The sequence below is a fragment of the Catharus ustulatus genome, chromosome 4 (genome assembly GCF_009819885.2).
Source record: "Catharus ustulatus isolate bCatUst1 chromosome 4, bCatUst1.pri.v2, whole genome shotgun sequence".
In the NCBI taxonomy this organism is placed as follows: Eukaryota; Metazoa; Chordata; class Aves; order Passeriformes; family Turdidae; genus Catharus; species Catharus ustulatus.
The window spans coordinates 19954950-19982647 of NC_046224.1; the positions used below are offsets into that span (position 1 = coordinate 19954950).

General features: G+C 41.6%; 1 protein-coding gene across 1 annotated transcript in view; it reads right to left on the minus strand.

Moving 5' to 3' along the window:
• Nucleotides 1-6890: 6890 nt before the first annotated feature.
• The window catches only part of IL17REL (interleukin 17 receptor E like), a 37488-nt gene continuing 16680 nt past the window's right edge, over nt 6891-27698 (minus strand). The window contains exons 5-17 of the mRNA XM_033057592.1: nt 26713-26827; nt 25102-25146; nt 24106-24245; nt 23672-23743; nt 22323-22377; nt 18956-19119; nt 16649-16696; nt 15785-15842; nt 15309-15454; nt 12741-12800; nt 11640-11697; nt 8782-8836; nt 6891-7803 (exon numbers count right to left, since the gene is read on the minus strand). Coding sequence (XP_032913483.1) covers nt 7776-7803; nt 8782-8836; nt 11640-11697; nt 12741-12800; nt 15309-15454; nt 15785-15842; nt 16649-16696; nt 18956-19119; nt 22323-22377; nt 23672-23743; nt 24106-24245; nt 25102-25146; nt 26713-26827 — 1044 coding nt within the window. The 3' untranslated portion in view covers nt 6891-7775. The remainder of the gene's footprint in view (nt 7804-8781; nt 8837-11639; nt 11698-12740; nt 12801-15308; nt 15455-15784; nt 15843-16648; nt 16697-18955; nt 19120-22322; nt 22378-23671; nt 23744-24105; nt 24246-25101; nt 25147-26712; nt 26828-27698) is intronic.

Sequence of the window (27698 nt, forward strand, 5' to 3'; positions counted from 1 at the left end):
AAACTGTGGAGCTTAACAAAATGAGGAATAGAAAATACAAGATTTACATGAGTTCAACAAAACACTTAGGTAAATTTGTAGAAGAAAAACCCTTCCAGAGATACTAAACACAAAAGAATAATTCATTTATTAAGTTCTTAAGATGGACCTGTTGAAGACAGAGTACAAACCAGACAAACATTTGATTTGGCACAGTACAAACTCTTATATGTCCTTACACAAAGTTAGGGGAGCCTGAGGTGACTGGATAGATATGTGGAAAAGGTAATGAATGGTTCAGAGAAGCTCTGCTCCTGGCTAGGAATGTTCTGCAACAGATAGGGAAGGATGGAATTTACAGAGGAAAATATTTAATTGTCTGTGATTTCCTACTTTCTCCAGATAGTACTTTTTGCTTCTTCCAGCTCCTTACCCTTAGTTTTCCCAGATGTCAACCATCTCGCATGAACAGGAGAGAAAATATATTGTAGTATGGCAAAATGGGAATGTGTGCCTCTAGCTCCAGCCTCACAGTCCTCCCTCAGGATGGACTTGATTTGGAGATGGCATAAAGGGAAGCAGCTTGTCTCATCATGAGATGCAACATTGCTGAAGGAGGAGCATCTTTGTCACAGGACATGATGAAAAGGTAGCTAACCCCACAAAATATCCAAACAGCATCTTGCCCTGACTAGTATAGACTGAGACATAAATTTTAGCCTTTAGAGGAACTAGCAAGGATGACAGCAAAAGCACGGAAGCTTATGTCCTGATCCAAAGCCAATTAAAATTTGCCTAGTGAAAAACAGATTTGACTCCTCATGCATATGATTTGTTCTCTCTGAAATAAACCTATAATTACCCACATTTCAAAAGCTGTTCCATATGCCTCATAGTCTAAAAACTTGGTTTCCATTTACCTGGAAATGAATCACTGGACTTCACAGAAAAATTAAGAAGTTTTGTGTTTCTGGTAAATGAAACTCAGTAGTGCCAAGAAAAAAGTAATACAAAAGAAAAATGGAATCCATATTTGACTGGGATCTACTGCTAATTACTACAGATGACTTACAGATCCAAGGCATACTTTCCTAGAGCAGGACAATGTCTGTTTTCTTTGTGACAATACTAAGTGAGCAGGGGACAAACAATATTGTCTCTGGCAGGCATAGAAATTGTTGCTGTCAGATAGTAGTTCACAGGGCAGATGATATGCAAGAGAAAGTTTCTTGCAATGTTCTTTCTTTGTCTCCCTTTGTCTCAAGCTTCACACACATGAGCAGCACACGCCTTTCACAAAAATTCACAACTATCATATTAGACATAGGGAATTGTGGTTATTAATTACATTACAATGAACATTCTTTTAGTGACACTCCCCCTTTGCTGTAGTTTTTCAGAATTCCATAAAACTGACTATTACATTTAAAAGCCATTTCTTTACAAACCTTAAGAAAAAGATAAGGGAGCTCTATGCTGAGTCATACACAAATTATTTCCATTAAACACTTGATTCAATGGTTCTTTATTTCTTTGAGCTGGAAAGAATATATTGGAGTATTTTCTGGAGAAAGAGAACAGAACTTTGTGAGAATCCAAAATAAATTAACTTATAGTGTTTAGGTCTTTTAAAATACCAGAAACACACATGGTATGTTCTTCAAACATAGTCTCTACTTTTCTCTTGTATTGGAAAGAGAGCATTGGTAAGCTGGAGGACAGCAGAGCATCCATTCAGGAATCACAGAATCCTCTTTCATCTGAAAATGTAACACAACAGCAGCAATTTTTCTAAAGCTATTTCCTGTGATATCCAATGTCTCTGCACCAAGTAATAATAAACAGCTTTCACAAGTAAATTTATATTATCTTTGTGGTCTTTTTCATGGAATAAATCTTGGTCTGCTTGTGCAGCCTGGTCTGTATATATGCTGCAGCACAGCAACAACTGGTTATTTGGTGAGTATTTCCCTGGCTGTAGGAGCAGATAAAAGTCTGGTCACCTTGGTGCTTACAAATAAATGTCATCTGTAGCACAGTCTTGAAGAGCTGGAAATGGGCCTCTAGAAGGAATCTTGATGGTCACAAAACACCACAGAAGCGAGCTGCCTGGAAATGTGACAAAGGATTTGAGTCAGGTTTGATATTTATGATCTGATATATTTATTTTGATATTTTCTGGTCATCATTAACTCACAGCCTTAGCTTCAGTTTCTGAAAGGAAGAGATCTGAGCTAGCTCATTTGGTTCAACTCAGTCTCATACCTTAAGTAAGCCAAGACAAAAAGCCTGAATTTGGGAAACACATCTCAAATAACACTGCAGAACATATATCCAGGGAAAAAGGCTGGCATTTTGTTTATATAATCAAATGAGAATAGATACCAGATTGCTGTCTGTGCTCTGACTTGGCCAGAGCAAGTTGTCCTCAGTCTGGAAACCACATTAGTGCTGATCAATCAATCTATCCTGACTTCCAATAAATCTTTTCTGATTAGCCATATTCACACAGAAATGCAGTTAAGTGACTTCCTACTCAGCTACGCACTCAGCTGTCTTAGAAAAAAGACAGAAAATGATTGTACGGTCTAGAAATATTCTTACATTTTCAGACACTTATGGTTCATTAATGTAAATTGGATAGGGCAGAGATAAGGAACTGGGCGGACAAAAGAACACATCAATGGAACAAGCAGAACATTCAAGGGTTATTAGGATATTGGTATCTGCAGACATACAGAGAACCATGACTTCCAGAGTGAACTGACAACAGTCCAATGTGAAGCCTCTCAGCTGGCCAGGGTCTTAGAGAAAAATATCAAACTACAGATGTAGAAAGACATTCTGGATTTCACAAGGAATGTGAACAGAAGAGGAAGAGCCACCTGAAAGGAAGCTGACTGCCACAGAAGTCCAATGCTGTAAGATTCATTATAATATTAAGTAACTAAAGAAAGTGAAAATTTACTTCTAAAAAATAAAGGGAAATGGACACGGAAAAGAAAGAAAAAAGAAAAAGCATTGTAAAGTTTCACTGGTTTTAAGGGGGAAAATCATCATGAAGGAACTGTCAAGGGTGTGTGGCTGTTGTGTACCTTGGTGTTTCTCCATGTTTGAACAAACTTTGCTTTCTCTCACCACTGGGAAGGTGGTTATTATTGAAGAAAGGAATAAAAATGACAGGCTGTTTCCACAGGCTGTTGTAAGATGATCTGCTGAAGATCCAACTGAAGTTCCATAGGTAAGAGGCCCATAGACTCACTGAAGAGGACTCCCTGTTACACAGAGAGGTTCTGGGTCAGTTTGCCTCTCACTCATCCTGATGTTGTGCCCCATGAAGAAGAGGACACAATAGTGTGTAACAGGGATAAAAGTGAGAAGCAACCAGATTGGGAAAATGTATATATTGGGTGCAGAGCAGTACATCTGTGGTTACTCCACTCATTTTCCCATTTTACCTGGAGGTTCTGAGTGAGGAGTAGCTGTGAGTCAGGAATGTGAATCACACTTGGGCTGGCCAACTTCACCTCCCCCTTCCCTCTCCTGCCTCACAATCTTTTTGTCCTCCAGTACATCTCACTTGCCCCATGTCCAGTCACCCCTGCCTCAATTTCCACATGTCCACATCATTCTTCATCCTTTATGGCCTTCTTTCTGCAGGCTCCATACACAGCATTTCCTTCTGAGTGCATCTCCCTACCTGTACCCATAGACTACTCAAACTACAATCTCCCCATCTTTTATCTAGTCATCCTGTCTCTGAGCGTTCTTTTTGCTTTTCCTCCTTTCTGCTTCCAAACACATCCATTCAGGGAATCTCTCGTGACAAAACTGTTCATCAAGCACAAATCCAGCTTCTGAATGCATATAAGCAATGTAAGCAAAGCTTGGAAATCTCTGCAGTGTGTGGTCAGACACTAAAACCTATGAAATATATGAGAGCAGTGGCTATCAACTCAAAGGGCAAGAGTTTTTTTATTCTAGTGGCTGTGATATGAAAAGGTACAAAAGCTTAGAGCACTCATGGAGACAGCAATGGGAAACTCAATCCCATCCATGGCTGATTTTGAGAACTGACTTTTAGAAGTTAAATGGGAACTTACATAGCTTTAAAAGAGGATGGTTTAGGTGTCATTCTTTAGAATGCAGTCAATGACAGAAAATATATATTACAAATTCCACGTGTTAAAAAAGGTGATCTATAGAAATTATCATCTGTTTCTCAGCAGATAAGATGTCCTGGTTTTACGGTACCAGCTATATCTTAAGAAGTCATTTAGACTTATGTAAGCCAGAGACTTAATCTGTCTGATGGTTCCTAGAAAATAATAATTTCTAGAGTGCTTGTGAATCAAATGCCAGAACTGACCTTTGTTCATTTAGTTAATGTTTTTCAAAAAATGGCATTTAGTGCCACATGAAAGGGCCTATTCCTGCAAAATATGAGTCAGCAATATTGGCAGTGGCTTGAAGTGGTAAAAAAACATCACAGGGGATGGGAGGAATAGCTCCCATCATTGCTATTGAAATTGTTCACTGAACACAACAGCTTTACATGTTTGCACTAAAGGCTTTCTGGATAAGATAGAGAATTTGTTTTCTTGATGCAGGAAAGATATTTCTGTGTACAATAAAGAAACTTACAGGGGATATGAGATATAAGATAAAGTCACCATTTTTTTGGGCCAGCTGTTACAGGATATGAGTAAGGGGAACTTTACTTTTCATACTAAACTGAAGCAAGTACATTTCCTTCTCTTTGTTAAGCACAGGTGTGTCAAACTTCAGGTTGAAGTCTATTGTCAGGTATGACAATTCAGTCAGTCTGCCAACTAAGGACCTAATAAGCAGAACTGTTTGCACATCCCTAGAGCTGAACTGCTTCCCTTCTGCTGGCTCACAGAGGCCTGGTTTTGTAGTCCAGGAAGTGAAATCAGCAGTAAAATAACCCTACAAAAGTAGTCATAATTTCTCTTCCCATTTATTTCCTTGAAGCAGTTTATCAGAAGTCCAAAAAAGAGACAGATCAGGAACACATCCTGCAGAGCAGGACTAGTTCTGCTGTGGCTGTTGTTGCAGGTTGGTGAATACACAGCTACTCTAATGAGGGACGTGGCAATTCAAGCATGGCACTCAACTGTACCTTGCTATATCAAGGATATGTATGCATTACTGCAAATAAAGAACACTGCAGCAGCACCAGGCTGCTTTCCCACACCAGACCACACTTCAGCGTAGCAAGAAAATAAGTCCTAAGTAAGAGGAACAAAATTGCTTTAATTTATATGTTAACTTTAAATGTTGGTTTCAGGTTTGTGCAAGGTCCTAGACATAACAGAAAGTCTTAGAAACATTACTAAAGAGCATCTTATCAGTGTTTTTGCTGTATCTCAATGATATTCTGATACATGCTAAGCTCTCAGAAGAACTGAGACATTGATGCTCTGTGATAATACTAAGAATGTAGATACTAAATGAAAAACAAATACATGTGGGTTATCTCAAAATAGGGTGTTTGTACTGGGCCCACAATAAGCAAGAAGGGAATTTCCTCCAACAAAGGAATGGAGCGTCTAGACAATTAGCCAAGTCTATAAGCAACACATAGGGGATTTTTGCATTTGACTCTTGCTACAGCACATTTACATTGGTCAATATTGCAAAATCGTTGCATATTTTGGGTGAAAGAAAGAAAACATTTCAGTGGTCAGCAGAGTGTAATGTATACTTTTAGGGTTTGGAAAGATTTTAGTACTACCTTCTTTCAGGGCTGACCTACAAGTGTTCAAAATGTCTTGTGAAAAAATGTCAACACCTTTACTTTTGCAGCTATGAAGTCACAAGAATAGAAGAGGATCTAGAAAATATTGTACCTGAGTGGAACTTCTTCCAAATATTTTACATGTATGGGGTGGTCCAGTCACCATCTGGGAGAGCGGGAAAGTTAGTTCCAGGGAGAGCAGGAATTTAGCAGGAATTAGAGGAGACGTTTGCCTGAGGCAGAGTATTAGAAAAGAACTCATACAGATCTGCTTGGGAGTCAGTCAGAATAGTTACCAGCAATTTTCTCACTATACAAATGCAAACAGGCAGACCTGAGCCAAAGTACAGAAATACTATTAAGGATTATTCGAAAACATTTGCCGTAAGCAGGAATGTTGTAATGGAAAGTATTTAGGTCTAGCTGCCTAGGCTCCCTTTAAAACAAGCATCCAGGAATGAAATATGAGACATGCCTGGAAACTACCTGTCTCTCCACAATGGCCATCATGGGACCTTAGCCTACTATCTTTGGATGAGCACTTTACTTTCAGGTTAAGTGACGTCTGCTATCTCCACCATCCAAATTTTCTTGTAAAACAGGGCCATGCTTGGTCATACTCTCTTCGGAAATTTATGTTGCAGCCAACAAGAGACAATATACTATAAGAGAGTCAGCGTCTATGCAGCTGAAACAGGACTTTCTCACTGAAAGCACAGAGCTTAGTACAGCTGTTGCTGCTTCAGGATCTCAGGTAAGCTTGTCATTGGAGGTGGTGTTTTAGAGGAAAAGCAGGTGTGTCTGGATAGGTCAGAGCTTCAACTTCACAGACAAACAAAGTAACCAAGTGCTTTAGGACTGCTGCCCTGCCACCTCTGCTTTTGGAGCTGCAGCACTGCTAGGAATGAGAATAGATCTAACAGCTGTGCTGTCTAAACAATAAAGCTTTTATATCAAACAGTCAAGCAGAACTTGACCTCTCCAGGGCACCTCAAAAATTCTTGTGTTTCAATGCAGTGGATATGTCTCTTACACTGTATTCAGTAAGTGTGCCAATGAATGTCTCGAAACAAAACAAAACAAACAAATTTTAAAACCCCACACATTCAGATGGAAAATATTTTTTATTGATCAACTTCTCGTTCCAGACTCTTACTCCTCACCCATATTCCTGATCTCACATGATCAATTCCACATGGTCTCAGGATATGCTATTAATCATCTTTCATTTGACTTTATTCCAATGTTACACAACAGGAAGGATGTTTGACAGGACTGTTCAGTGAAATAAAGGCCAAACATTTGATAATCAGTACAGTGTGTAATACTATCCCAAACAATTGCGTACAAATACTGATATAATGAGGAAAAATATTTCCATTATTTCCATTAAACTGTTTCCTTCTAGATCAGATTTCCACAAGACAGTTTTAAATAGCTATCAAACCAAAGACTTGTACCACCTCAGACAAACAGGAAAATTATCTCCAAGGCAAACACAAGTGCAAACACACAAAGCAGTTGTTAGATATACTTAAAGAACATGGTCTGTCATGGTGAGATCATCAGAATGGCATGAGAAAATCAAGACGGGAAATCAGAAAGGATAATGTATCAAAGCTGAGAAAACATTCTTCATTTCTCAAAAACTATTGTTTATGGTTTAAAAATGAAAGTTACAAACAAGAAAAACTGAAATACTTGTTCTGTAGGTACACAAAGTACTATGAAAGTACTCAGAGCATGTTTTGTATAAAACGCTACTTTGGATGGGAAATATGGACCTGATTTTCTAAGTGATTTAAGACATCTTTTTTATTTTTTTTTTTTTTTTTAATACTGGGAAATAAGGAATCATAATCTGAATTTGTCATATTAGAGTAGGCTCAACTTGCTAAATTCTTCACTCATCAGAATAATCTCATAGGAATTAGAAACTACAAACATGAGAGATGACCAGTTAGACAAGATTTGCAAGTTGCATCAAAATACAATGTTGAGAAGATACTGAGGACCTGAAAACATGTTGTTAAATTCAGTGCAAGGACTGCACACTCTTCATCCTAGGAGAAAAACAGAAGAGGAAAGAAGATTGTTGTGAGGTTATCTTCTCCAAAGTGAAAAAGTTCATTGCATTCATATATAGTTGGTGTAAAATAGCAAATCTAACCAAGTACACAGCTTGTGTACTTGACTGCCACAGTTCAAACAGTGTTTGTATTAAGAAATAAACAAAACCAGGATACTTTATTCTGAATGGTATCTTCTGACAAGGGAAAAGCCAAAGACTGCCTCAAAGCAAGGATGGTAGCCCCTTCTCAACCATGTGATTTGCAGAGCTTTTGCAAGGCTGCATCGTTTCTCCATCTTTGAATGAGGCTTTTTCAGACCATCTCTATTTTCTCTGGATTTCTAGGTAGCTCCCACTCTTCTAGGTTGGCTCTGAAAGGTATCCTTAAAGGAAGAGAATTTTTAAGGGCTCAGGGTCTACCAAATTATACCTCCATGGGCTGCATTTTTTACTGATTTGTCTATAGCCTAGGACAGGTGTTTTGTAAAGGACTGTGGCAATAAGAAGCAGCACTGGAACAACTGAGCAGACATGTCTAATCAGTGAAAGCTCAGAGGGATCTGATCTGCATGCAAACATCAGTCAGAAAGCAGGGGACAGGTGCTAATAACGTGAATATCATCCACAGCACATCTGAGATTGTTTCAGGGCTCTTGAAGGTTGTGTTGCTACTTTACAAACTTCTCACTTCCCTTGGTTATTTGCCTCCCTTTCTCCTCACTTTGGCAGAAAGGCAGCTACCTCTGACTCCAGACTAAACTACAAAGAGAGAAAGCAAGAGAAGAGAGCACAGAAGCAAGGAATGTCTTCAATGGGAAAGGGAGATTCTACAAAATCTCTACAAAAAAAGATTATACAAAATTCATTCAGATAATTCTTCTGTGCCTGTAGCAAGGCCAGTGATATGGTTTCAAGATTAAAAACTCCATCCATTCCCACAGATGTTTTAAACTTTACATTAGATGGATACCTGTGTGTCATGGCTTTTGCTGGGTTTCCATCACTGTGTGACTGACCATGAAAACCTGAGGGAACAAGTTCAGATATAGGTTGCCATTTTTTTTTGCATCGTGATTCACATATTTATTTTCAGAGTAACTGATATGGGTTATTGTTTCATACAAAATACATAAATTTCTTATTTTATCAGTGAAATATTGTCACAAAATGCTTGGTTTTATTACACAGAATCCAGAAAATTGGTCAAAGGAAATAGAAAATTTAAAAAGAACACAAAGTTTTGCCTCCAAGTCAATGCTATTATAGAAAAATGCAGTCCATTGTAGAGTAATAAATTCTATGTGCCAGAAAGCTCTTCTTGAAGCCTGGGTAAAGAGCAGTCTTCCTGATGGTTAGACTGACTTTTTTATATGTTGTTATGTTTAGATGTTGTTATGACTGGAATCTTGTTTTTTAATAACATCATGACTCTTCTGGACATACTGACAGTGCTTGTTATCTTTAATAGTAACACTGAACATGAACATTTCTATTTTACAAAGATGTACACAGTATTTATTTTCACTATTCCATTATACCACCACAAGATTATTTGTCATTTGCTTTGACTTTGTATAAACCACATTGTCACAGATTACAGAAAAATCTCAAGGTTTATATTGTCTTCCCCTTTACATGGATGGGTTTTCTTAGCATCTTAGGCCCAAACACAATAGCACCCCATGAAACAATTATCACACTCAGTGACTCTTTTAAGAAACTTTCATCATGTCCTGATTTTAAAAGGCTAGTGTTTAAGAAATACCTTTGTTATAGAAAATACGCATTTAAGAATACAAAAGTCCTTAGTAGTTTTGCTGTTATGGATACCTTGAAAACTTTACACCTGAGAAGCAGTTGGTGGCTTCTAATGAGTCATTAAGAACATTTGAATTATTGCAGTGAGACAGAGCAACTCAGTTCAGTGTCCCACCTCTGACACTGACTTGTACCATCTTCCTTACAGGGAAGCTGTAAGCTCCCTTCTTTTTATTATCAGGTTCCAAATCTAAAGCTGTAGTTAACTACAAGTGTTCTTAGACAACAGGGAAAATCTGTCACAGGACTTACAGTAATTTCACGAATACAAGCCGCACCAATTTGACCAAAAGTTTGGTGGAAACCCGGAAGTGCGGCTAATATTCGAGGGCGGCTAATACATTAACAAAATTCTAAAAGCTGCCAACACGGAAGTGAGAGCCCGCGGCAGCCCCAAGCCAAGCTGGAGCCCGGCCGGCCCTGGCTGAGGTGGGAAAGCCTGGCAGAGGCGGGGCCAGCAGTGTGGGGGGCGGGCGGCAGAGCCTGAGCCAGCAGGGTGGGACAGGGGGGGCGGCAGAGCCCGGGCCAGCAGGGCGGGGGAGCCCGGGAGAACTGGGGCTAGCAGTGCAGGGGAGCATGGCAGAAGCAGGAAGGCCGGCGGGTGGGGCTGCCTGGCAGCGGGGGAAGCCCAGCAGAATCGGGGCCAGCAGCGTGGGGGAGCCCGGCGGTGCGGGGGCCTACAGTGCTGGCCAGGGCAAGGAAACGCGGCGGTGGTGCAGACGGGAGGGGGCGGCCGGCAAGCCTGGCGGCAGCCGCCCTGCTGGCAGAGCCTCGCAGCGGCGGCGGCGGCTGGCCTGCCAGCAGGGCGAGTAAACGCAGCAGCAGGGCGGCCAGCGTGCCTGGCAGCGGCGGCGGGGGCCGGCCCGCCGGCAGGGCGAGTAAACGCAGCAGCAGGGCGGCCGGCGTGCCTCGCAGCGGCGGCGGCGGCTGGCCCGCCAGCAGGACGAGCAAACGTGGCAGCGAGACGGTGCTGACGGGAGAGGGGGGCCAGTGAGCCCGGCGGCGGCTGCAGCACCACCCGGCCCCGTCGGCAACCATGAGCGGGCCGACCCTTCCTGGCCCCGCCCCGAGCCAGTAAAGCCCGCTATGCCGCGATCCTGTTACTAATTGGCCAATTTGTGAAAGCTGCGCACGGATTCTCGCTACGAACGAAAGTGCGGCTAATATTCGGGGTGCGGCTTATCTATTGACAAAGACAGCAACATTGTCGAGGCACCGGGGGTGCGGCTTATAGTCCGTGCGGCTTGTATTCGTGAAACTACTGTACTATATTTGCAGTGAACTAGAAGGGGATGTTGGCCGGGTGGTTGGTTGTGTGAGTTTGGGGAAGTGTTTTTGGCAATGCTCAGACTGAGGCTTCTCTCAGCTTTTAGACTCTTTAGCTCTAAATTAGTCAATCCAATCTGCTGTACTGCTCACCATAAACCCTACCACCTTAGTTTGCTTTGAACTCACTAACTTCTACAACACCTTACTTTCTGGACTTGGAGATTTTAGAATATTCTGACTCCATAGCGTATCTGAGTTTGCCTCAAATAATAATAATAATTATGTCCAGAAGGAAATTTTTGCTTGCTGGGAAGTGGAAGGAAATGCTGCTGTCCCGTTTGCAGAGATGGGGAACTGACAGCAGGGCTGTGCTGCAGTCACTGCAATGGCAGCAGTGTGTGCCTCTTGCCAAGGTGTGTTTTTAACTAATTACCTCGTGTACTGACAGCAAGTTAAATATAGGTGTGACACAGAACCTGGCACAGGATGGAAAATTCACCCAGGAAGCAGAGGCAGCAGCCAGCCACACAAGTTGCCCTAGCAGAGCTAATTAAAGTAGCTCATGAGGTGTATGAGTCCACTGTCTATAGAGAAATTTGAGCATATCTAGCTCTCATGCACACACCTACATTCAGTCAGGTGAATCCCACCTCAGTTTCCCAATTAAAACATTCTTCACCTGAAATGTTCTTTTCTACAGCATCAAGACCCAATGATTATTTTGTTAACATGCCTACTTACCACAGTAGGTATCGCAGATCTGCAGTGGAACTGAATAATCTACATCTGTTCTCCAGCCCTTTTAAAAGAAAGAATTGAGGCTTATTCCCCCTTTCAGCAGAACTGTTACTAAGCACATGTGTTGACAGAATGAGATTGCTTTATTAGTTTACTCAAGTGACTGCATTTTAAATCTGTTTTTAAATAAACACATGGAGATTGCTGGTCTAATGTATAATAGTGAGTTGCAATCGCTTTTCGGTCTCTAAATGATTGCGCTAATCATATTTTTTTTGTTATTGTTGTCTGACAGATAATGTCTTGTTTACAAAATAAATAATTTACGCAGGAAATGATCAGTCTCCTCACTGAGAACTTTCATTTCTCAGTTGGGAAAGAACTACTACTCTCATTACTCAGAAGGCTCTTGCTAATCTCGCTTTCATCTTGCCTCTTTCTTCCCAGCAGCAGAAGGTGAAGCTGAGAAGGGCCTTCCAGGGCAGGTACTGGAGCCTCAGAGCTCCATTCTCACTTTCATGTCTCTCAGTGTCTGCTGAGAAAATTAACTCCAGAGAGGAATAAACCTATCAGCTTCATGCTCATTGTCTATGAATAAAATTTCTTAATAAACTTCACCTCTGGAAATAGTGCACAGAAATGTCAGAAATAATTTGCTCAGTTCTGCTTTCCTGAGTGCTAATTCTAGGACACCAAGAACTTGCTGTGCTGTTTACTGCATGCCTCACCTTTTCTAGTCAATGTCAATTTTTGAAAGTTCATCTATTATTTACTTGGATCTTTTGATAGCTTGGAACCTTTTTTTTTATGAAGGAACACGTAAAGACAGAATTAGCAATATCCTGATGATATTCTTTTATCTGCCACTGACAAAGGAGCGAGATTACGGATAGCAACTTCTCAGTTAATTAATGTCACCTCAAAGAGAGCTGGTGGCAGCATACCAAGCTAAAAAAAATGCTCTTTGCCAAATCGATTTGCAGAGTAAACAGATTTAGCTGGGAGGAGAAAGCAGTGAGAGTACCTGCTGGTTTGCTTGGTTTTTCAATTATTTGTTTATTAGTTTATTTTGCACAGGGTACCTGGCAAAAGCAAGACACATACCTGAATGCAAATTGTTGACCCACACATTTCCCTTGGCACAGTGATTGAAACAGAATCTCCCTAATGAATAAAAAAAAAAAAAGAAGTTTAAAATCACTATTTTTTATACCCTGGAACAATGAAAATATACTGTATCACTTGAGCTCTTTGCTTTGGTTTCCAGTAATGCTAAGGGTTCTACTGTGTCAGAAAATTAATGGAAGGTTATTTATTTTCAGAGATAACCCCAGATCTCAAGGACCATAAGCAGCTGGTGTAGTTTTGCCAAGCACAGAGTGGCAGCACAGGAAGAGGGCTAATGTTACTGCATTTTATGGAGCTTCATAAGGAGGACACTCTCCCCCCCACTGCTGGCTTCCTCCCACCATCTTCATTTCTTTTCCCTGGTGTATGAGCTGAAGGCATGACCCTGTCTTTACAGTCTTCTGGACTTCCCATCCCATTGTATGCAGAGAACAAGCTGAGCCTGAGGGCAAAACTGTCCTAACTGACTGGCTTGACATTTAATATTTGATTGATTATGGTTTGTCCTCAAAATAATGTTTGTTACTCCACCAATAGCTATGAATCCCACACTACTCTCTTCAGCATGGCAAACTCCTAAAGTAATTTGGTGGAAATTAGGTGAATATATATCTTTTTTCAATCATGACTGAAGACAAATTAGTAGTTAGAGGATCAACATTGTTTTCTGGGAACAGAGAGTTAGGTCTTGATGAGAACTTACTCTATACTGCTCGGAGTGTTGGGACAGGAATTTATGTAATTTATGTGGGGTCTCATTCTGTCACAGTAGCAGGAGACATAACAGCTTTGTACCACAGGGAAGCAAACAGCATTTTTAATGGCATCAGTGCCTTCATGAAACACACACTTCAATATCTAGCTGTGATTTATTGGTGCTCCACCATTACCCCTTTCACTTAGCAATTCACACAGGGAGCCTTGAAAACCAGAAGGTATAAACTGCACAGATTTCATGTGAAATAGACCAGTTGAAGGGAAGTTCCCTGAAAGCTCCCTGAGTGTTGACAACTCTTCTACTGTACAGATCTCCATCTCTGCCAGTAATACAGCATTTTCCAGACAGCTTTTCCCATTAGGACAGGGTCTTGATATTACCACCAAGGCCTGCCCTCTGTGGTCTGTGTTAATTAGGATAGCTGGTTTTTTCCCAAGCCTTTCCCCATGATTATTCAGCTCTGGGATCTCCTAGAGGAGCAAGTTATGCATGTCCTCAGACTGAGCTGAGTTGGAAAATTCTGCTTTTAACAGCTGTTTTGTTACATTCAGCACCAGAGGTGCAATAACGATCTGGACTGATTCATTAGGAAACAAATTCAGCATTCAGTGTCCAGCCCATTATGTTTAAGAAATCCTTGTTCATAACTGCCTGGCCACCAGCAAAGCCCTAGTATGTGCACCCTTCTCACTAGAAGAATCACAAGTACCTGAAAAAGGCACAGTTTCATTGTGTCCCTGCATAGTGGGAAATAAGTACAGCTGGAATATGCCTTACAGGGAGAACAGATGTAGGAGCTATGCTTGTGCACAAACACATCCCCCTACAGCAGAGAGAAGTGAATAGACATAGTCAGGAGTAACAATTCAAATCACAGTATCTAGATTCCTCAAATTTCTCAAAATTCATCATATGCCATCTCATGTACGTGGTCAGGCAAGCAGACAGCAGGAACACATATTTAACAGTGCACATGAGACTACTGAGGAGCTGGCTGCTGAACCAGATGGATGTCTTTTAGCATGGTGGTCCCAGTAGCTACTAGGATCTACCCTGGTAATATTCTTCTGTTTGAAAAATAATGCTATGGCCATTCTTGTGCTCTTTGACCTCACTTTCCAGATATGTCTCTCAGTAGAGCACAGTTTGGGTCAAAAAGGTAACTGATAGGCAGGGTTAAAGGGCAAACCACAGTGGTGCTCTGAAAATGTGTAGACTAAGTTGTGAGAGAGGAATGAGGTTGTCATGGCTAGCTGCTGCCTGAAACTGAAATCTCACCCTCCCATAATCTTTTCACACTTTGTTTCCACTTTGTTGGAAGAAGCAGTTGTGTAGCCACACAGTCAGCTGGCTCAAAAAAAAAAATTTGGCTGAAAACTAACCCTTTTTGCATGTTGAGTTTGTATTGGCAGCTGTGACCTTTAGAGTTCACCACGGATTGATCCTTCAAGTCTTACATTTCATGATGTATGATTTGCCAGGTCTGCTATCTCAGTGACCCGTATATGAAATATTAACAGTAACATTTGCTATACGTATAATACAAATACCACACTACAAAAATTACATTAAAAGAATATTAAGGTTCCACTCAATAGTCACATCCTTTGATGTGACTCATTTGACTTCAGAATCTTTATTTGTTTCTTGTTTCAGTGTGAGATCAGATTTAGAACTACATGCTTTTAAAGTGTTGCAGTAATTGTTCCAATATGTACATGGTTTATTAATGGATTCAAGCTGCAGAACAATACATGGAATAATAAATGAATGAAGTTAGGTATGTTTAAAAGTCTTACAATATTTCAGAAATAATATATACAAACCACAGAGACTGAATGGTGGATCCCAAGAGATTCACATGAAGCCATCTGCGTCCTGTTACACACAAGCACTGAAAACCGTGCCTTGGTTTGGGATGTGAAGAAAACTTGTATTTGTTCTGCAACTGCAGAAGTCCTCATTTTCCAGGCTGATATTAGGGAAAAATACTTACTTTTAGATATACAAGGACCATGCATTATATTCTAAAATTTATGCCTAAAACAAAAGCTTTTTGTATTTTTAAGTGCTATCAAATGATATGCAACTAATTATTTTGATTCCTACAAGTTACTTTTTATACTGATGAAAAGTCAATCTACTGAGAATACATAGAAGTAACAAGCTGTCATATCTCTTTGACTTAGTTTACAATTTACAGTGTTGTGAACACTTCCCACATAAAAGAGACGGTTCATATCTAGTAATTTAAATATTTTCCACATTATAATGTTATGCAATTTCAAAAATATATATTTACCTGGAAATTCTCCATGAGCAAATGGACATTTAATCCAAGATCCTCTTTTGGTTGTAAACTGAAAGCAGAGAAATCTATTAGGAAAATCAAATTTTCCATTTCAATCTGTGACAAAATATTCAACTAGTGATAATTGGGGCATTCCAGAAGGTTGCAGAACATTAATTCACAGCTTTCCTGCTTCATGGTATCTTCCAAGCCTTGTCTTAAATTAGATTCCCTAAGTCTTCAGGTATTCATAAACATGCATATTTTACAGAAATACCTGGTTCCACTGAATTAAAAGTAATCTAAAAGAAAACAGTAATACACCTGTATTAGCCTTATTTGGCTTTTTTTTTTTTCAACTACTATAGTAAGAGATTCCTCACTAAATGTATTGTATTGATAATTTAAATTTCAAATATTTACTATGAAAAGCTTTATATGTTAAGTTTAGCACTTCAGAGTTCTTCAGAGTTTGCACTGACCAAAAATATTTTTTCCTGCTTTTCTTAAACAGAAAAAGGAAGGGAACAATCTGACCTGCGTCCTATCCATCACTGCTGTTGCACTTCAAAACAATCACCTTCTAATCTAATCTAATCTAATCTTATCTAATCTAATCTAATCTAGTATAAAATAATATAATATAATATAATATAATATAATATAATATAATATAATATAATATAATATAATATAATATAATATAATATAATATAATATAATATAATATAATATAATCTTTCACTTTTCCTTCATTCTCAGTTCCCATTCATCAGAGCTATGAAACAAAATATCGGTCATAAAGAACATCAGTGGTTCATTTATTTTAGAAACAGAAGAGCAGTTAATATGTGTTTTACAAAGAAATTCCTTTACCTTCATGCAAAGTCTTGGGTGTGTGTCCACACGAGAATATTTAACCTGCTGGAGGACAGAGCACTCAGCATTAGCTAGTTTTATTAACTAGATTCACAGAATCAACTACTGAAAATTTTCGTGGTTTGATTACTGAGAAGGAATCTGGTTTTTTTACTTTATAAACATCCCACTAAGTTAATCATATAAAATGGTTAGAAACAACTGCTGTTTGGATTGCTGAATAGTTTGCTTCTTTTCATGCTTCTTCAACATGTAGCATTTTTTATGGTCAGCCTGACCCATTTGAGCTGAATTAATTGATTCTATGGTGGCTCGGGCAAATGCTGATTACACAGTCATCTTGTATCAACCCCTTATTTGCCACTCCTGAACAACTCAGCAGAACACTTAAACATACATCCAAAAGTATTCCACCATCAGTTGAGAAATCTTTCCATTTTCCATACCCGTATTTCAGAACAGTGAAACACAGGCTGAAGTTTAGAAATCCACTTAAGCTATCCACAAAATGTTGTTTTCTTGATTAACGACTGTTTACCCACCAAGGGCTGCACCACGAAAAGCCTTGTCTTGTATAAACAATTGCTACACATATAAGTGATCCTACCTAAATAAACCCTGTTACTCAAGCGACTGAGCACAGTACAGAGCTAAACACTTCCTTCCTGTAACAACTTCTGAGAACATAACAACAGTGTCCCAGGAAGTAGCTCTGTAGGAGTCTATTCAGGCCTGGAGACAGTGTTGTCATTGACAGAGAAAGCCCCAGCCTCAGTAAAAAGGAGGGATGCAGCTTTTATGCCTAAGTCAGGACATGTGCACAGTATTAGAGTGTGGCCTTGTGTGGATTTACAGAGCTGGCCCTATCTGAGGAATCTGCAGTAGTTTCCAGCCTACTACAGTGACGGTTTTCAGGGTTACAGTACAATAAATGGACCAAATTCAAGATCAAACTTGTTGGAATTAATGAGGAAAAAAAAAAGAGAATTCATTTTATCCATGAATGTTGGTGATCCTTGTGGGTCCCTTCCAACTTAAGATACTCTATGGTTCTATGATTAATATTAATGTTCAGTCATTAAATGTAGTAAGTAAATACAGAAAAACCCTCATACTCTGTAATAAATTTGGATTCTCTTCTGGTAACAGATATAACCATTACCAGCCAGACCCCATTTTAGTCTTATTTTGTTAATTTTTTTTTTTTCTTTTTCACTCCTGCAAGCAACGAATTGTATTTGTTGCCAGCAGATGAATAATCCCATAGGGATCACTGACATCTAGAATTAAATTAATCTGTTTTTCAAGATCAAAGCTTTGTTGGAACTCATAAATGATGAATCTGAACAATCACTAAAGGCTTGGCCAGGAGTTCCTAATCACAAAAACATTCGATAGTCTTCAGTCAGCCTTACCCCCTCCCCAACCATGTCATCAGAATAATAATATTAATCCAAAGGTTTCAGAATTAGTATCTTGTGTTTTATTTTATTTGCCTTTTCAACTATTGCTTTAAGTCTACTTCCTTCTCTCCACAATCAGGCAAGCCTGAAACTTACTTTTCGTGATGAAACTAATTCTAATGAACCTCCAAAACCCAGAACATTCAGTATCATCAGTTTTCAGATTGTAGTGTTAAGCCATTCAAGACATATGCATCTGAAAACCCTTCTCAACTCGAGAAAATAAGTGCTGGAAGAACTAAGCACCCACAATTTCAGGACATTGGACCAGGTTGAGGAAGGCACTTCAGAAAGATTTTAATTACAAAACAAATGTGCCCTACCAAAGTACTGTTATGTCTCAAGAAATATTGAAAGAGACTTAGCTTCATCTAATTTATATTTTGGTGCCTAAATGCTAAATATCTAAATCTGATCTAATCACAACAGACTCTTGTGACAGTAAAAAGAAGGTGGTACCATCAGAGAGAAATCCCTCCAACCTATTATGCCTATCTACTGATGAGAAGAGTTGTACCCTCAATGTGTCTGTCTCCCTTACTTTAAAGGAAATCTGACATGAACTATAAATTAAAAGCAGATCCTATTTACCCCAAAGAATTTAGCAAACATTATGAGCTGCCCAGTCATCTCCACATTTTATTTCTTTATAATGAGTCAGTCTATTTTGAATAAATCATGTGATTAATGTGCAAGAAAAGACTATGACTATGAATAGTTTTAAGTATCAGAGAAGAAGAGAGGAATTTGCAACTACTCTTATTCCAAAGTCTAGCTCTTCACATTATGCCTTTGGTGATGCCTTTCAATCTCAGTTTGAATTAATCCACACAGCTCTTACTTTCTCAGGAGAATTTTTGAAAGAGTTCTCTATATCTTCACAGTAGTCATTTGACTTGGTGAACCTACATAGGTTAACCATGACAAGGACAGGACAGGCTGGCTCCCAAGCAAGGGTTTGTGTCGATGGGTTATAAACAATATTGTCCCATAGCACCTGTGTATCTGTGCACAAAGAGAGAGGGAAAACATTACTCAAAACATCCAGACAGCAATCAACACCGTTAATAAGTCTGGTATCTCTACATGTGCTTTAAATCAAAATATTGGACTTAACACAATAAATCACTTTGTAGGCCATGCTTTTTTCTATTTCTCTGGTAAAAGACTTACAGTAATTTCACAACTATAAGGCGCACCGGACTATAAGGCGCACCCCCCCGGATTCGGCAAAATTTGCAACTTTGTAGATCAGATAAGGCGCACCGGTCTATAAGGCGCACTTTTTTTTTGCAGTGAGGCCCCGCCCCCAGCTCACCCCGTGGGGTTGCTGGCCGAGGCCCCGCCTCCACCCGGCAGCCATTGGCCCCTGGGGCCGCCTCCACCCGGTAGGGGCGGTGCCGCGAGCCACCGAGCCACCCTGGACCCGGCAGCCATGGGCCCCCGGGACTGCTTCCACCTGAGAAGGGGGGTGCTGCGGCCCCCCAGCCCGCATTCACGCGGCAGCCATGGCTCCCCAGGACTGCCTGGACCCAGGAACGGGGCTGCTGCCGGCCCCCTAGCCTGCCTTCATCCGGCAGCCATGGGCTCCCGCGGCTGCCTGGAGCCAGGAGCGGGGTTGCCGTGGCCCTCCTAGCCCACATTCACGCGGCAGCCATGGCTCCCCAGGACTGCCTGGACCCAGGAACGGGGCTGCTGCCGGCCCCCTAGCCTGCCTTCATCCGGCAGCCATGGGCTCCCGCGGCTGCCTGGAGCCAGGAGCGGGGTTGCCGTGGCCCTCCTAGCCCACATTCACGCGGCAGCCATGGGCTCCTGGGACTGCTTCCACCCGGGAATGGGGGTGCCGCGGCCCCCCTTGCCCACATTCACCCGGCAGCCGTGGGCTCCCGGGACTGCCTGGACCCGGGAAGGCGGGTGCCGCAGCCCCCCTTGCCCTCATTCACCCGGCAGCCATGGGCTCCTGGGACTGCCTGGACCCGGGAAGGCGGGTGCCGCGGCCCCCCTTGCCCTCATTCACCCGGCAGCCATGGGCTCCTGGGACTGCTTCCACCCGGGAATGGGGGTGCCGCGGCCCCCCTTGCCCACATTCACCCGGCAGCCGTGGGCTCCCGGGACTGCCTGGACCCGGGAAGGCGGGTGCCGCGGCCCCCCTTGCCCTCATTCACCCGGCAGCCATGGGCTCCTGGGACTGCCTGGACCCGGGAAGGCGGGTGCCGCGGCCCCCCTTGTCCTCATTCACCCGGCAGCCATGGGCTCCTGGGACTGCTTCCACCCGGGAATGGGGGTGCCGCGGCCCCCCTTGTCCTCATTCACCCGGCAGCCATGGGCTCCTGGGACTGCTTCCACCCGGGAATGGGGGTGCCGCGGCCCCCCTTGCCCACATTCACCCGGCAGCCGTGGGCTCCCGGGACTGCCTGGACCCGGGAAGGCGGGTGCCGCGGCCCCCCTTGCCCTCATTCACCCGGCAGCCATGGGCTCCTGGGACTGCCTGGACCCGGGAAGGCGGGTGCTGCGGCCCCCCTTGCCCTCATTCACCCGGCAGCCATGGGCTCCTGGGACTGCTTCCACCCGGGAATGGGGGTGCCGCGGCCCTCCTTGCCCACATTCACCCGGCAGCCGTGGGCTCCCGGGACTGCCTGGACCCGGGAAGGCGGGTGCCGCGGCCCCCCTTGCCCTCATTCACCCGGCAGCCATGGGCTCCCGGGACTGCCTGGACCCGGGAAGGCGGGTGCCGCGGCCCCCCTTGCCCACATTCACCCGGCAGCCGTGGGCTCCCGCGACTGCCTGGACCCGGGAAGGCGGGTGCCGCGGCCCCCCTTGCCCTCATTCACCCGGCAGCCATGGGCTCCTGGGACTGCTTCCACCCGGGAATGGGGGTGCCGCGGCCCCCCTTGCCCACATTCACCCGGCAGCCGTGGGCTCCCGGGACTGCCTGGACCCGGGAAGGCGGGTGCCGCGGCCCCCCTTGCCCTCATTCACCCGGCAGCCATGGGCTCCTGGGACTGCCTGGACCCGGGAAGGCGGGTGCCGCGGCCCCCCTTGCCCTCATTCACCCGGCAGCCATGGGCTCCTGGGACTGCTTCCACCCGGGAAGGGGGGTGCCGCGGCCCCCCTTGCCCACATTCACCCGGCAGCCGTGGGCTCCCGGGACTGCCTGGACCCGGGAAGGCGGGTGCCGCGGCCCCCCTTGCCCTCATTCACCCGGCAGCCATGGGCTCCTGGGACTGCCTGGACCCGGGAAGGCGGGTGCCGCGGCCCCCCTTGCCCACATTCACCCGGCAGCCATGGGCTCCTGGGACTGCCTGGACCCGGGAAGGCGGGTGCCGCGGCCCCCCTTGCCCACATTCACCCGGCAGCCATGGGCTCCCGGGACTGCCTGGACCCGGGAAGGCGGGTGCCGCGGCCTCCCTAGCCCACATTCACCCGGCAGCCATGAGGCCCCAGGACTGCCTGGACCGGAGAGGGGCGGTGCCTTGGTCCCCCTGGCCCGCCTCCACCTGACAGGGGCAGTGCTGCGGGCCTCCGGGCCCGCCCCCAGCCGGCTGCAGTGGCACTTCCAGCTCCCCCCACGGCTCTCAGCTCACACTTCCGGTTTGGCAAATTTCGCCGCTTTGTACATCAGATAAGGCGCACCGGACTATAAGGCGCACTTCCGGGTTCGAGGGAAAATTTTAGTCAAAAGGGTGCGCCTTATAGTCGTGAAATTACTGTACTTTCATATAAAGACAACTTCTTTTTCTGTTTTTATGTTTCTTTCTGAGCTGTCATCTCAAACCAATTTTTGACGCTGCTGGAATATTTGTGTGAATAATTTCCTGTTAAGGATGGCACTCATATATAGCTAACTGTCTGCTTTTTCAACTCCTTGCTCCCTCCTTTAAGTTGGGTGTTGACTACCTTCAAATGTCCCCTTGTAGTCCTCTTCTCACACCATTTCTTAGCTGACTTTTTATTCCTCCTGGCCAGTTTGCGTGTCACTTAAGAAAATGTGGGAAATGACTCGAAAGTTACTTAGTGTTTATGTTGGCATAAACTTGGTGAGCTATTTGGTCTGAAAATAACTTATTTCATCTACCCACAGTTAAACAAACCAATATGATGATTTCCTAGAAGTTTTGCAATACATGATTTTCACTGTAGATTAATTTGTGTCATACTAATGGAGCTGCTGAAATCACTCCTAAAAAAAGTAATCATGCAGTACTTGCCATTTTCAAAGGGGCAAAGTTGTATTCTCCTTGCATCTGGAAGTGCCAGCCAGCCCTACAACCAAACAGTGGACATCAGTTAGAGGTTGTCAGACACGTATGTTTTTAGCATTTCGGGTAGAACGTGACAGAAATTTTTTCCACCAAAGATAAGGATGCTGTGTTTGTTAGAAAGTTTTGGAAGTAATTTTTTAAAATAAGTTTTGCATTATTTTTTCATTTTGTTGTTCATCATTAGGGGCATTGAACCAAAGTGATCCCTTCTAACACTGTATTCCTACTATTTCTAAGTCATGTATTTGGTCCATTGCATTTAGAAAGTCTTCCAGCTTAATTTTCATTAAGTTTCTTACAGTGCCTTTATTTTCTAGGGGAATCAAAACATTTAATAGTCATAACATAAGGTCTCCTGGCCTGGGCAATGGTAAAGGATCCATCCTTAAAATCTGAAGACTAACATATAACCCAGTCTTCAAGTATATGTGCATGGCTACTGCTATGCCCTATTTGTTTAGATTCATAGCAAATATTTCTGTTATTTGGAGTTCCGATCTGTTTGCTCAGCAATCCTATTGCAGAATTTTCTGTGATCAACTATTTCACCCAGATCTTTCTTCTTCCACTGTTATTTCTAAATGAGGACTCACATCTTACATCAAGAATTCTTTTTATCAGAGTAAGTCATGAACTTGCACTTTATACTTCATCATCCTTAATTATGTCACGTATGAAGATCTCTAGTCTCTTCCAATCACCTTCACCCTCTTCCATTCTGATTGCATGTCCCAACTGTGCTCCAGCAAATCCCATTACACATTTCTGCATTTTGTGCCCATGTCATTGATGAAAACATTTATATGAGAATGACTCTAAGTGTCCTCCTTAAATCACCTCCCTACCAGCACAGGCCCATCCAACAGGAGTTGCTGAGATAGCCCTGCAGCCAGGTCTTATCAACCACTCAAATCTTGTTCTCACTCTCAGTTTCCTCAATTCCTGTTTTAGTTTCTCATGCAATATTATATCAAATACTGCTGACCTTCAGTCAGATTAAGTCCTCTGTCTTTTCACTGTTTATGAAAAATCAGTCAAAATAATATTACACAACACATGCCATAAATTATTGTAAATTTTATCCCATTTTCTTCTGATTGCCATGTTTTAATTAGCATTTCCTAAAAAAATCTCTTCCTTACATTTACGTAATCCTATGTTCAAAAAAAGCCTCAGTCAAAAACTTGGTCTAGAGCCCTTTTCTCTTTAGGTTTTTCCTCCTTTCTTAGCACAATGCCTGATAAAATTTCTTTAATCAGAAACACAAATATATTCCAAATTCCAGACTGTATTACCTCAATGCAAAGACAAGGGAGTAGCTGAGAATATTTCAGAGAAACGGATTTTAAAGATTCCTTTCCTTTTATCTGAAATGAAAAAGATGGTCATAAATCCAGGACAGCAAGTGACTTTTAATAAATCCAAAGGGTAGATATTGCTATAGATATAGATATAGATACAGATACAGATGATATAGATAGATACAGCTATATATATAGATGATATAGGTGATACAGATTATATAGAAAGATATAGATATAGATATAGATATAGATATAGATATAGATAGATAGATAGATAGATAGATAGATAGATAGATAGATAGATAGATATAGATGATATAGTAGATATAGATATATGGCATTTCCTACAACTATTACCTTAATGAGCATTGCCACCCGCAAGGCACCCCCCAGCAGTTCCCCAAACCACTGTGAGTTTAACTCACCACAGCAAATGCCCCAACATCTTCACAGGTAAACCATTTGTGGCACAGGCGAACGTAATAATCCTGATCTCGGGGAAAGTTGGATACATTCACTGTCACAATTTTCCTTGCCCTGTCTAAAGTATAATCTAACTTTCCAGCTGAAAAAAAGTAAAACCAAGCATGAAGTTATTACATCTGTATCTGTTTCTTCATACCTTTATAATATCTATTTTGTCTATTTATAAAAGGTACAGAATATATTTCATAACTTGATGGAGATGAAATTCAACATCTAGATTCTTGCCTAGAATATTTGAAATTATTATTACTTTTGTACCCTGAGAGTACTCATGTTCTTTTTTATGAGATATAATTTTCATTCAATATTACTTAGCTTAGCACTTGTAAAACTAGGAGGCCAAGACACCTACCAATTTTACCTCAACCTTAGCACTTCGGATGTTATGTAGTTTATGTACAAGTATTTGAAATATACACACTAACACTACTGTAAGGGCTGATTATCCCAAGATTGTCATTTTCTTACACAGAGAATATGTGCAACTATGATAGACAAATGCAACATATGGAAGGAATATTTTTTATACATATATTCACAGGTATGCCAAAAGCAGTATAGTAGTTTGACAAATTAATTTCAGTCTATTTATGAGGTCTATCTATAGACAAAACGTAAAACCAGCAATCTGAATGCATTAAAAGAACACAAATCTATTTCCAAAAGTTTAGAAATCAAATAGACTATCAAAACCTTTACCTCCCATGTAGCATTTTCAATAGAAATGTATTTCCAGAACATTAGTGTGTACCATTTCAATAGAAATACATAGAAATGCATTTCCAGAACATTGCCTATCAACTACATGGTAATTATAAGTAGTGGTAGTTGGAAATCATCTTTTTTTTTCTGCCTGCTCATTTAAGTATGACAACATGGCATTGTATAGGTCACTGGAAATATCTCACAGCTCTAAGTTGCATAGATCAGCTCACCTGAACAAGCTGGAATGTATTTTCCCACATCACTGTTTCTGCAATCTGCAAAGTGGAAGGCAGAATTTGTGTCAGTGCTGCTTCGTTCATATAACTGTGTAAACAAACTGCCAAATTATCCAATAGATTCCCAACAGGAAACCTCTCTCATCCCCCTTTTTAAAGGCAGATTTATATACATTTTTAGATAAGCAGCAAAAAAGATAAGTACTCTTCCCACACACAGAGATCATATCCCAATATGCCCTAAGGATCTATCTCCCCAGTCTGGAGTTTCTACTGGGAAATTCAGCAGCAGTTAAAGCTGCAATTGAGGATATAGCACCACACTTCTTTACCTAGAACCTAGCAATAATTTGAGTAATAATATTAATTTTGGTTACTTTTCCCTCGAAAAACAGTTCCCATTGTTTACCAGGCTCATTTCTCTGATATGAGTAATTCTGTAATTTTGCTATTCTGACTCCAGCCTTAGAAAGAAACACGCTATCTAGCTCCTAGGGAGCTTACCAGAATTAGAAGCCAGGCAGTGGTTTCTGAACATCTGATATTTTTATCTCCAAAACTTAACTCTTAAGAACATTAAAACAACTTTTCATGTGTTGCTTACACCCCTCCTTGCATAACACTGTATTGGAGCAGCACTTTAATTTCCCCACAGAGTTCTTTTCCACCAAGAAATATTTCCTATTTTCATTTATTCACTCACCCTGGTAATGTGTCTTAAAACTGGGCTTCATAAAACCTTGTTTTCTCCCCTCTTTGTTCAGAAAGTACTTACATACGTCAATAGTGAATCAGGATTTACAAGAAAATTAAAGACTTTTTAAGCACAAAAAGGCCTTGCTTGTACCAAAGTGTCAAACCATAAAGCAGGGATGACACTGCACCAAGGGCAAGAACCCACCCAAGGGCCCTGGAGATGGGAAGGACAATCCCAGGCACAGGATCAAACAAGGGGTCTCACATCATTTTTTGCTTTTTTCTTCTCTCTCTGCACTGTATCTTGGTTGGACCATGGTGCTGAATCTATTTTTGTATACACATGCCATAATTTGTAAATAATGTGGGGGCGTTTCACCCCAAAAACATGGAAAAATGCTGCCTAATCTTTTCCAGTTACATGTAAACAGGCTATAGAACAGCTAGTTCAATAATTAAAGTAAAAATAAATTTCTATAGACTTTCTTATTAAGCTTTTCTCAGCTTCTGAAGCTGAGCCACAGCTGGGCCACCCATGCAGAGAAGCAGAATCTCCATCTGAGGCACAGAGAGCAGGCAGGGCTGAACCTTCAGGCAGAGAAAGAGCACATGCCAATCACAAGGGCAACAGCGACAAATGCATAGTGTAAATTCAGTTTTCTATATATTTTTTGATATAAACTCTAGGTTTTACAGCAAGACCTTTACTTGCTAACAAAAAAAATCACTGAAATGTAAACTGGTCCTGGCATATGTGATCTGCCATCAGTTAGGTCAGTGTATCCCACAGCCTGATTTGGATGTGCTTTTCCTATGAGGGTTTTTTGCCTTTTTTTTTTTTTTTTGGTTCAGGTTTTTTGTTTTACAAGGTATTTCTTGAAAAGCATCTGATTTAAGATGTTTTCCTACCTTCAACATAGTATTGCTGGCTCAGCTTGACTTCACAGTAATGTGGTACAGTTTTCATGGTCACATAGATGTGTTGTGCTACATTGACTTCAATGCAATTGAACTCTACCTGTACCTGTTTAAAACATTTATAAAACCGAGTTCACACATGACTTCCAGATACAGAAAAACCTTCGGTTAAGATATTTAAGAAAGAAATAGTCTTTGTTCAGATATATTTACATTTCAAAGCAGCGTTAAGCAGTCAATAAGGTAGCATTAGGAATGTAAAAGAAGCAGATACAACTTAACAACAAGATTTCAAAGAGTATCATTATTTCTAATCCAGGATGTTGGTATCACCTGCATTTTTAGAAATCCAAATATCTACAAGGTATCAAATAATCCTAAAAGCATAAAAATATCAAAAGCCCCAGTCTATAGGCATTTTACAAGCACAGACATTTGCAGAATGGAAAGAGTTTATGAGACAGAAAGTAATTTAAGAAACAAAAGCTGAGGCCCAGTTATAGCAGGTCATTCCCTCACTGCTATCACTTAACTATTAAGTTCCATATAGGTTTTCATGTTGGTAAAAGGCATTTGGAGAATAAAAGATGACTTATGTCACCATTTTAGTCACCGAACTGAAACTAGGAAAATTTTGTTAAATATGTTTGTTGACTCTTGCCTATAAAATTGCCTTGCCTAAAAGCTGATGGTTGCTGGCTGGTGACTCTGCATTGCCCATAGGGATAGATGTTCCATCATCAAGTGACACCAAGTGCAAACTGCAACTGCAGTTTGGGAGAATTTTGTTCCACATGTGCAATCAGTGTAATGTGTACAAAGCACATGAAGCAACACATTTTGTACAGGATTAGCAACTCTTATCCACCAGTAACTGCAAAAACATTCATGCCTTTCAAACAGTTGGTCAAGGGTGGTTCTTGTTTTTCCTCAGTTGCAAATTTTAATAATAAATACTGCCCCTTACAAGGGCTTAG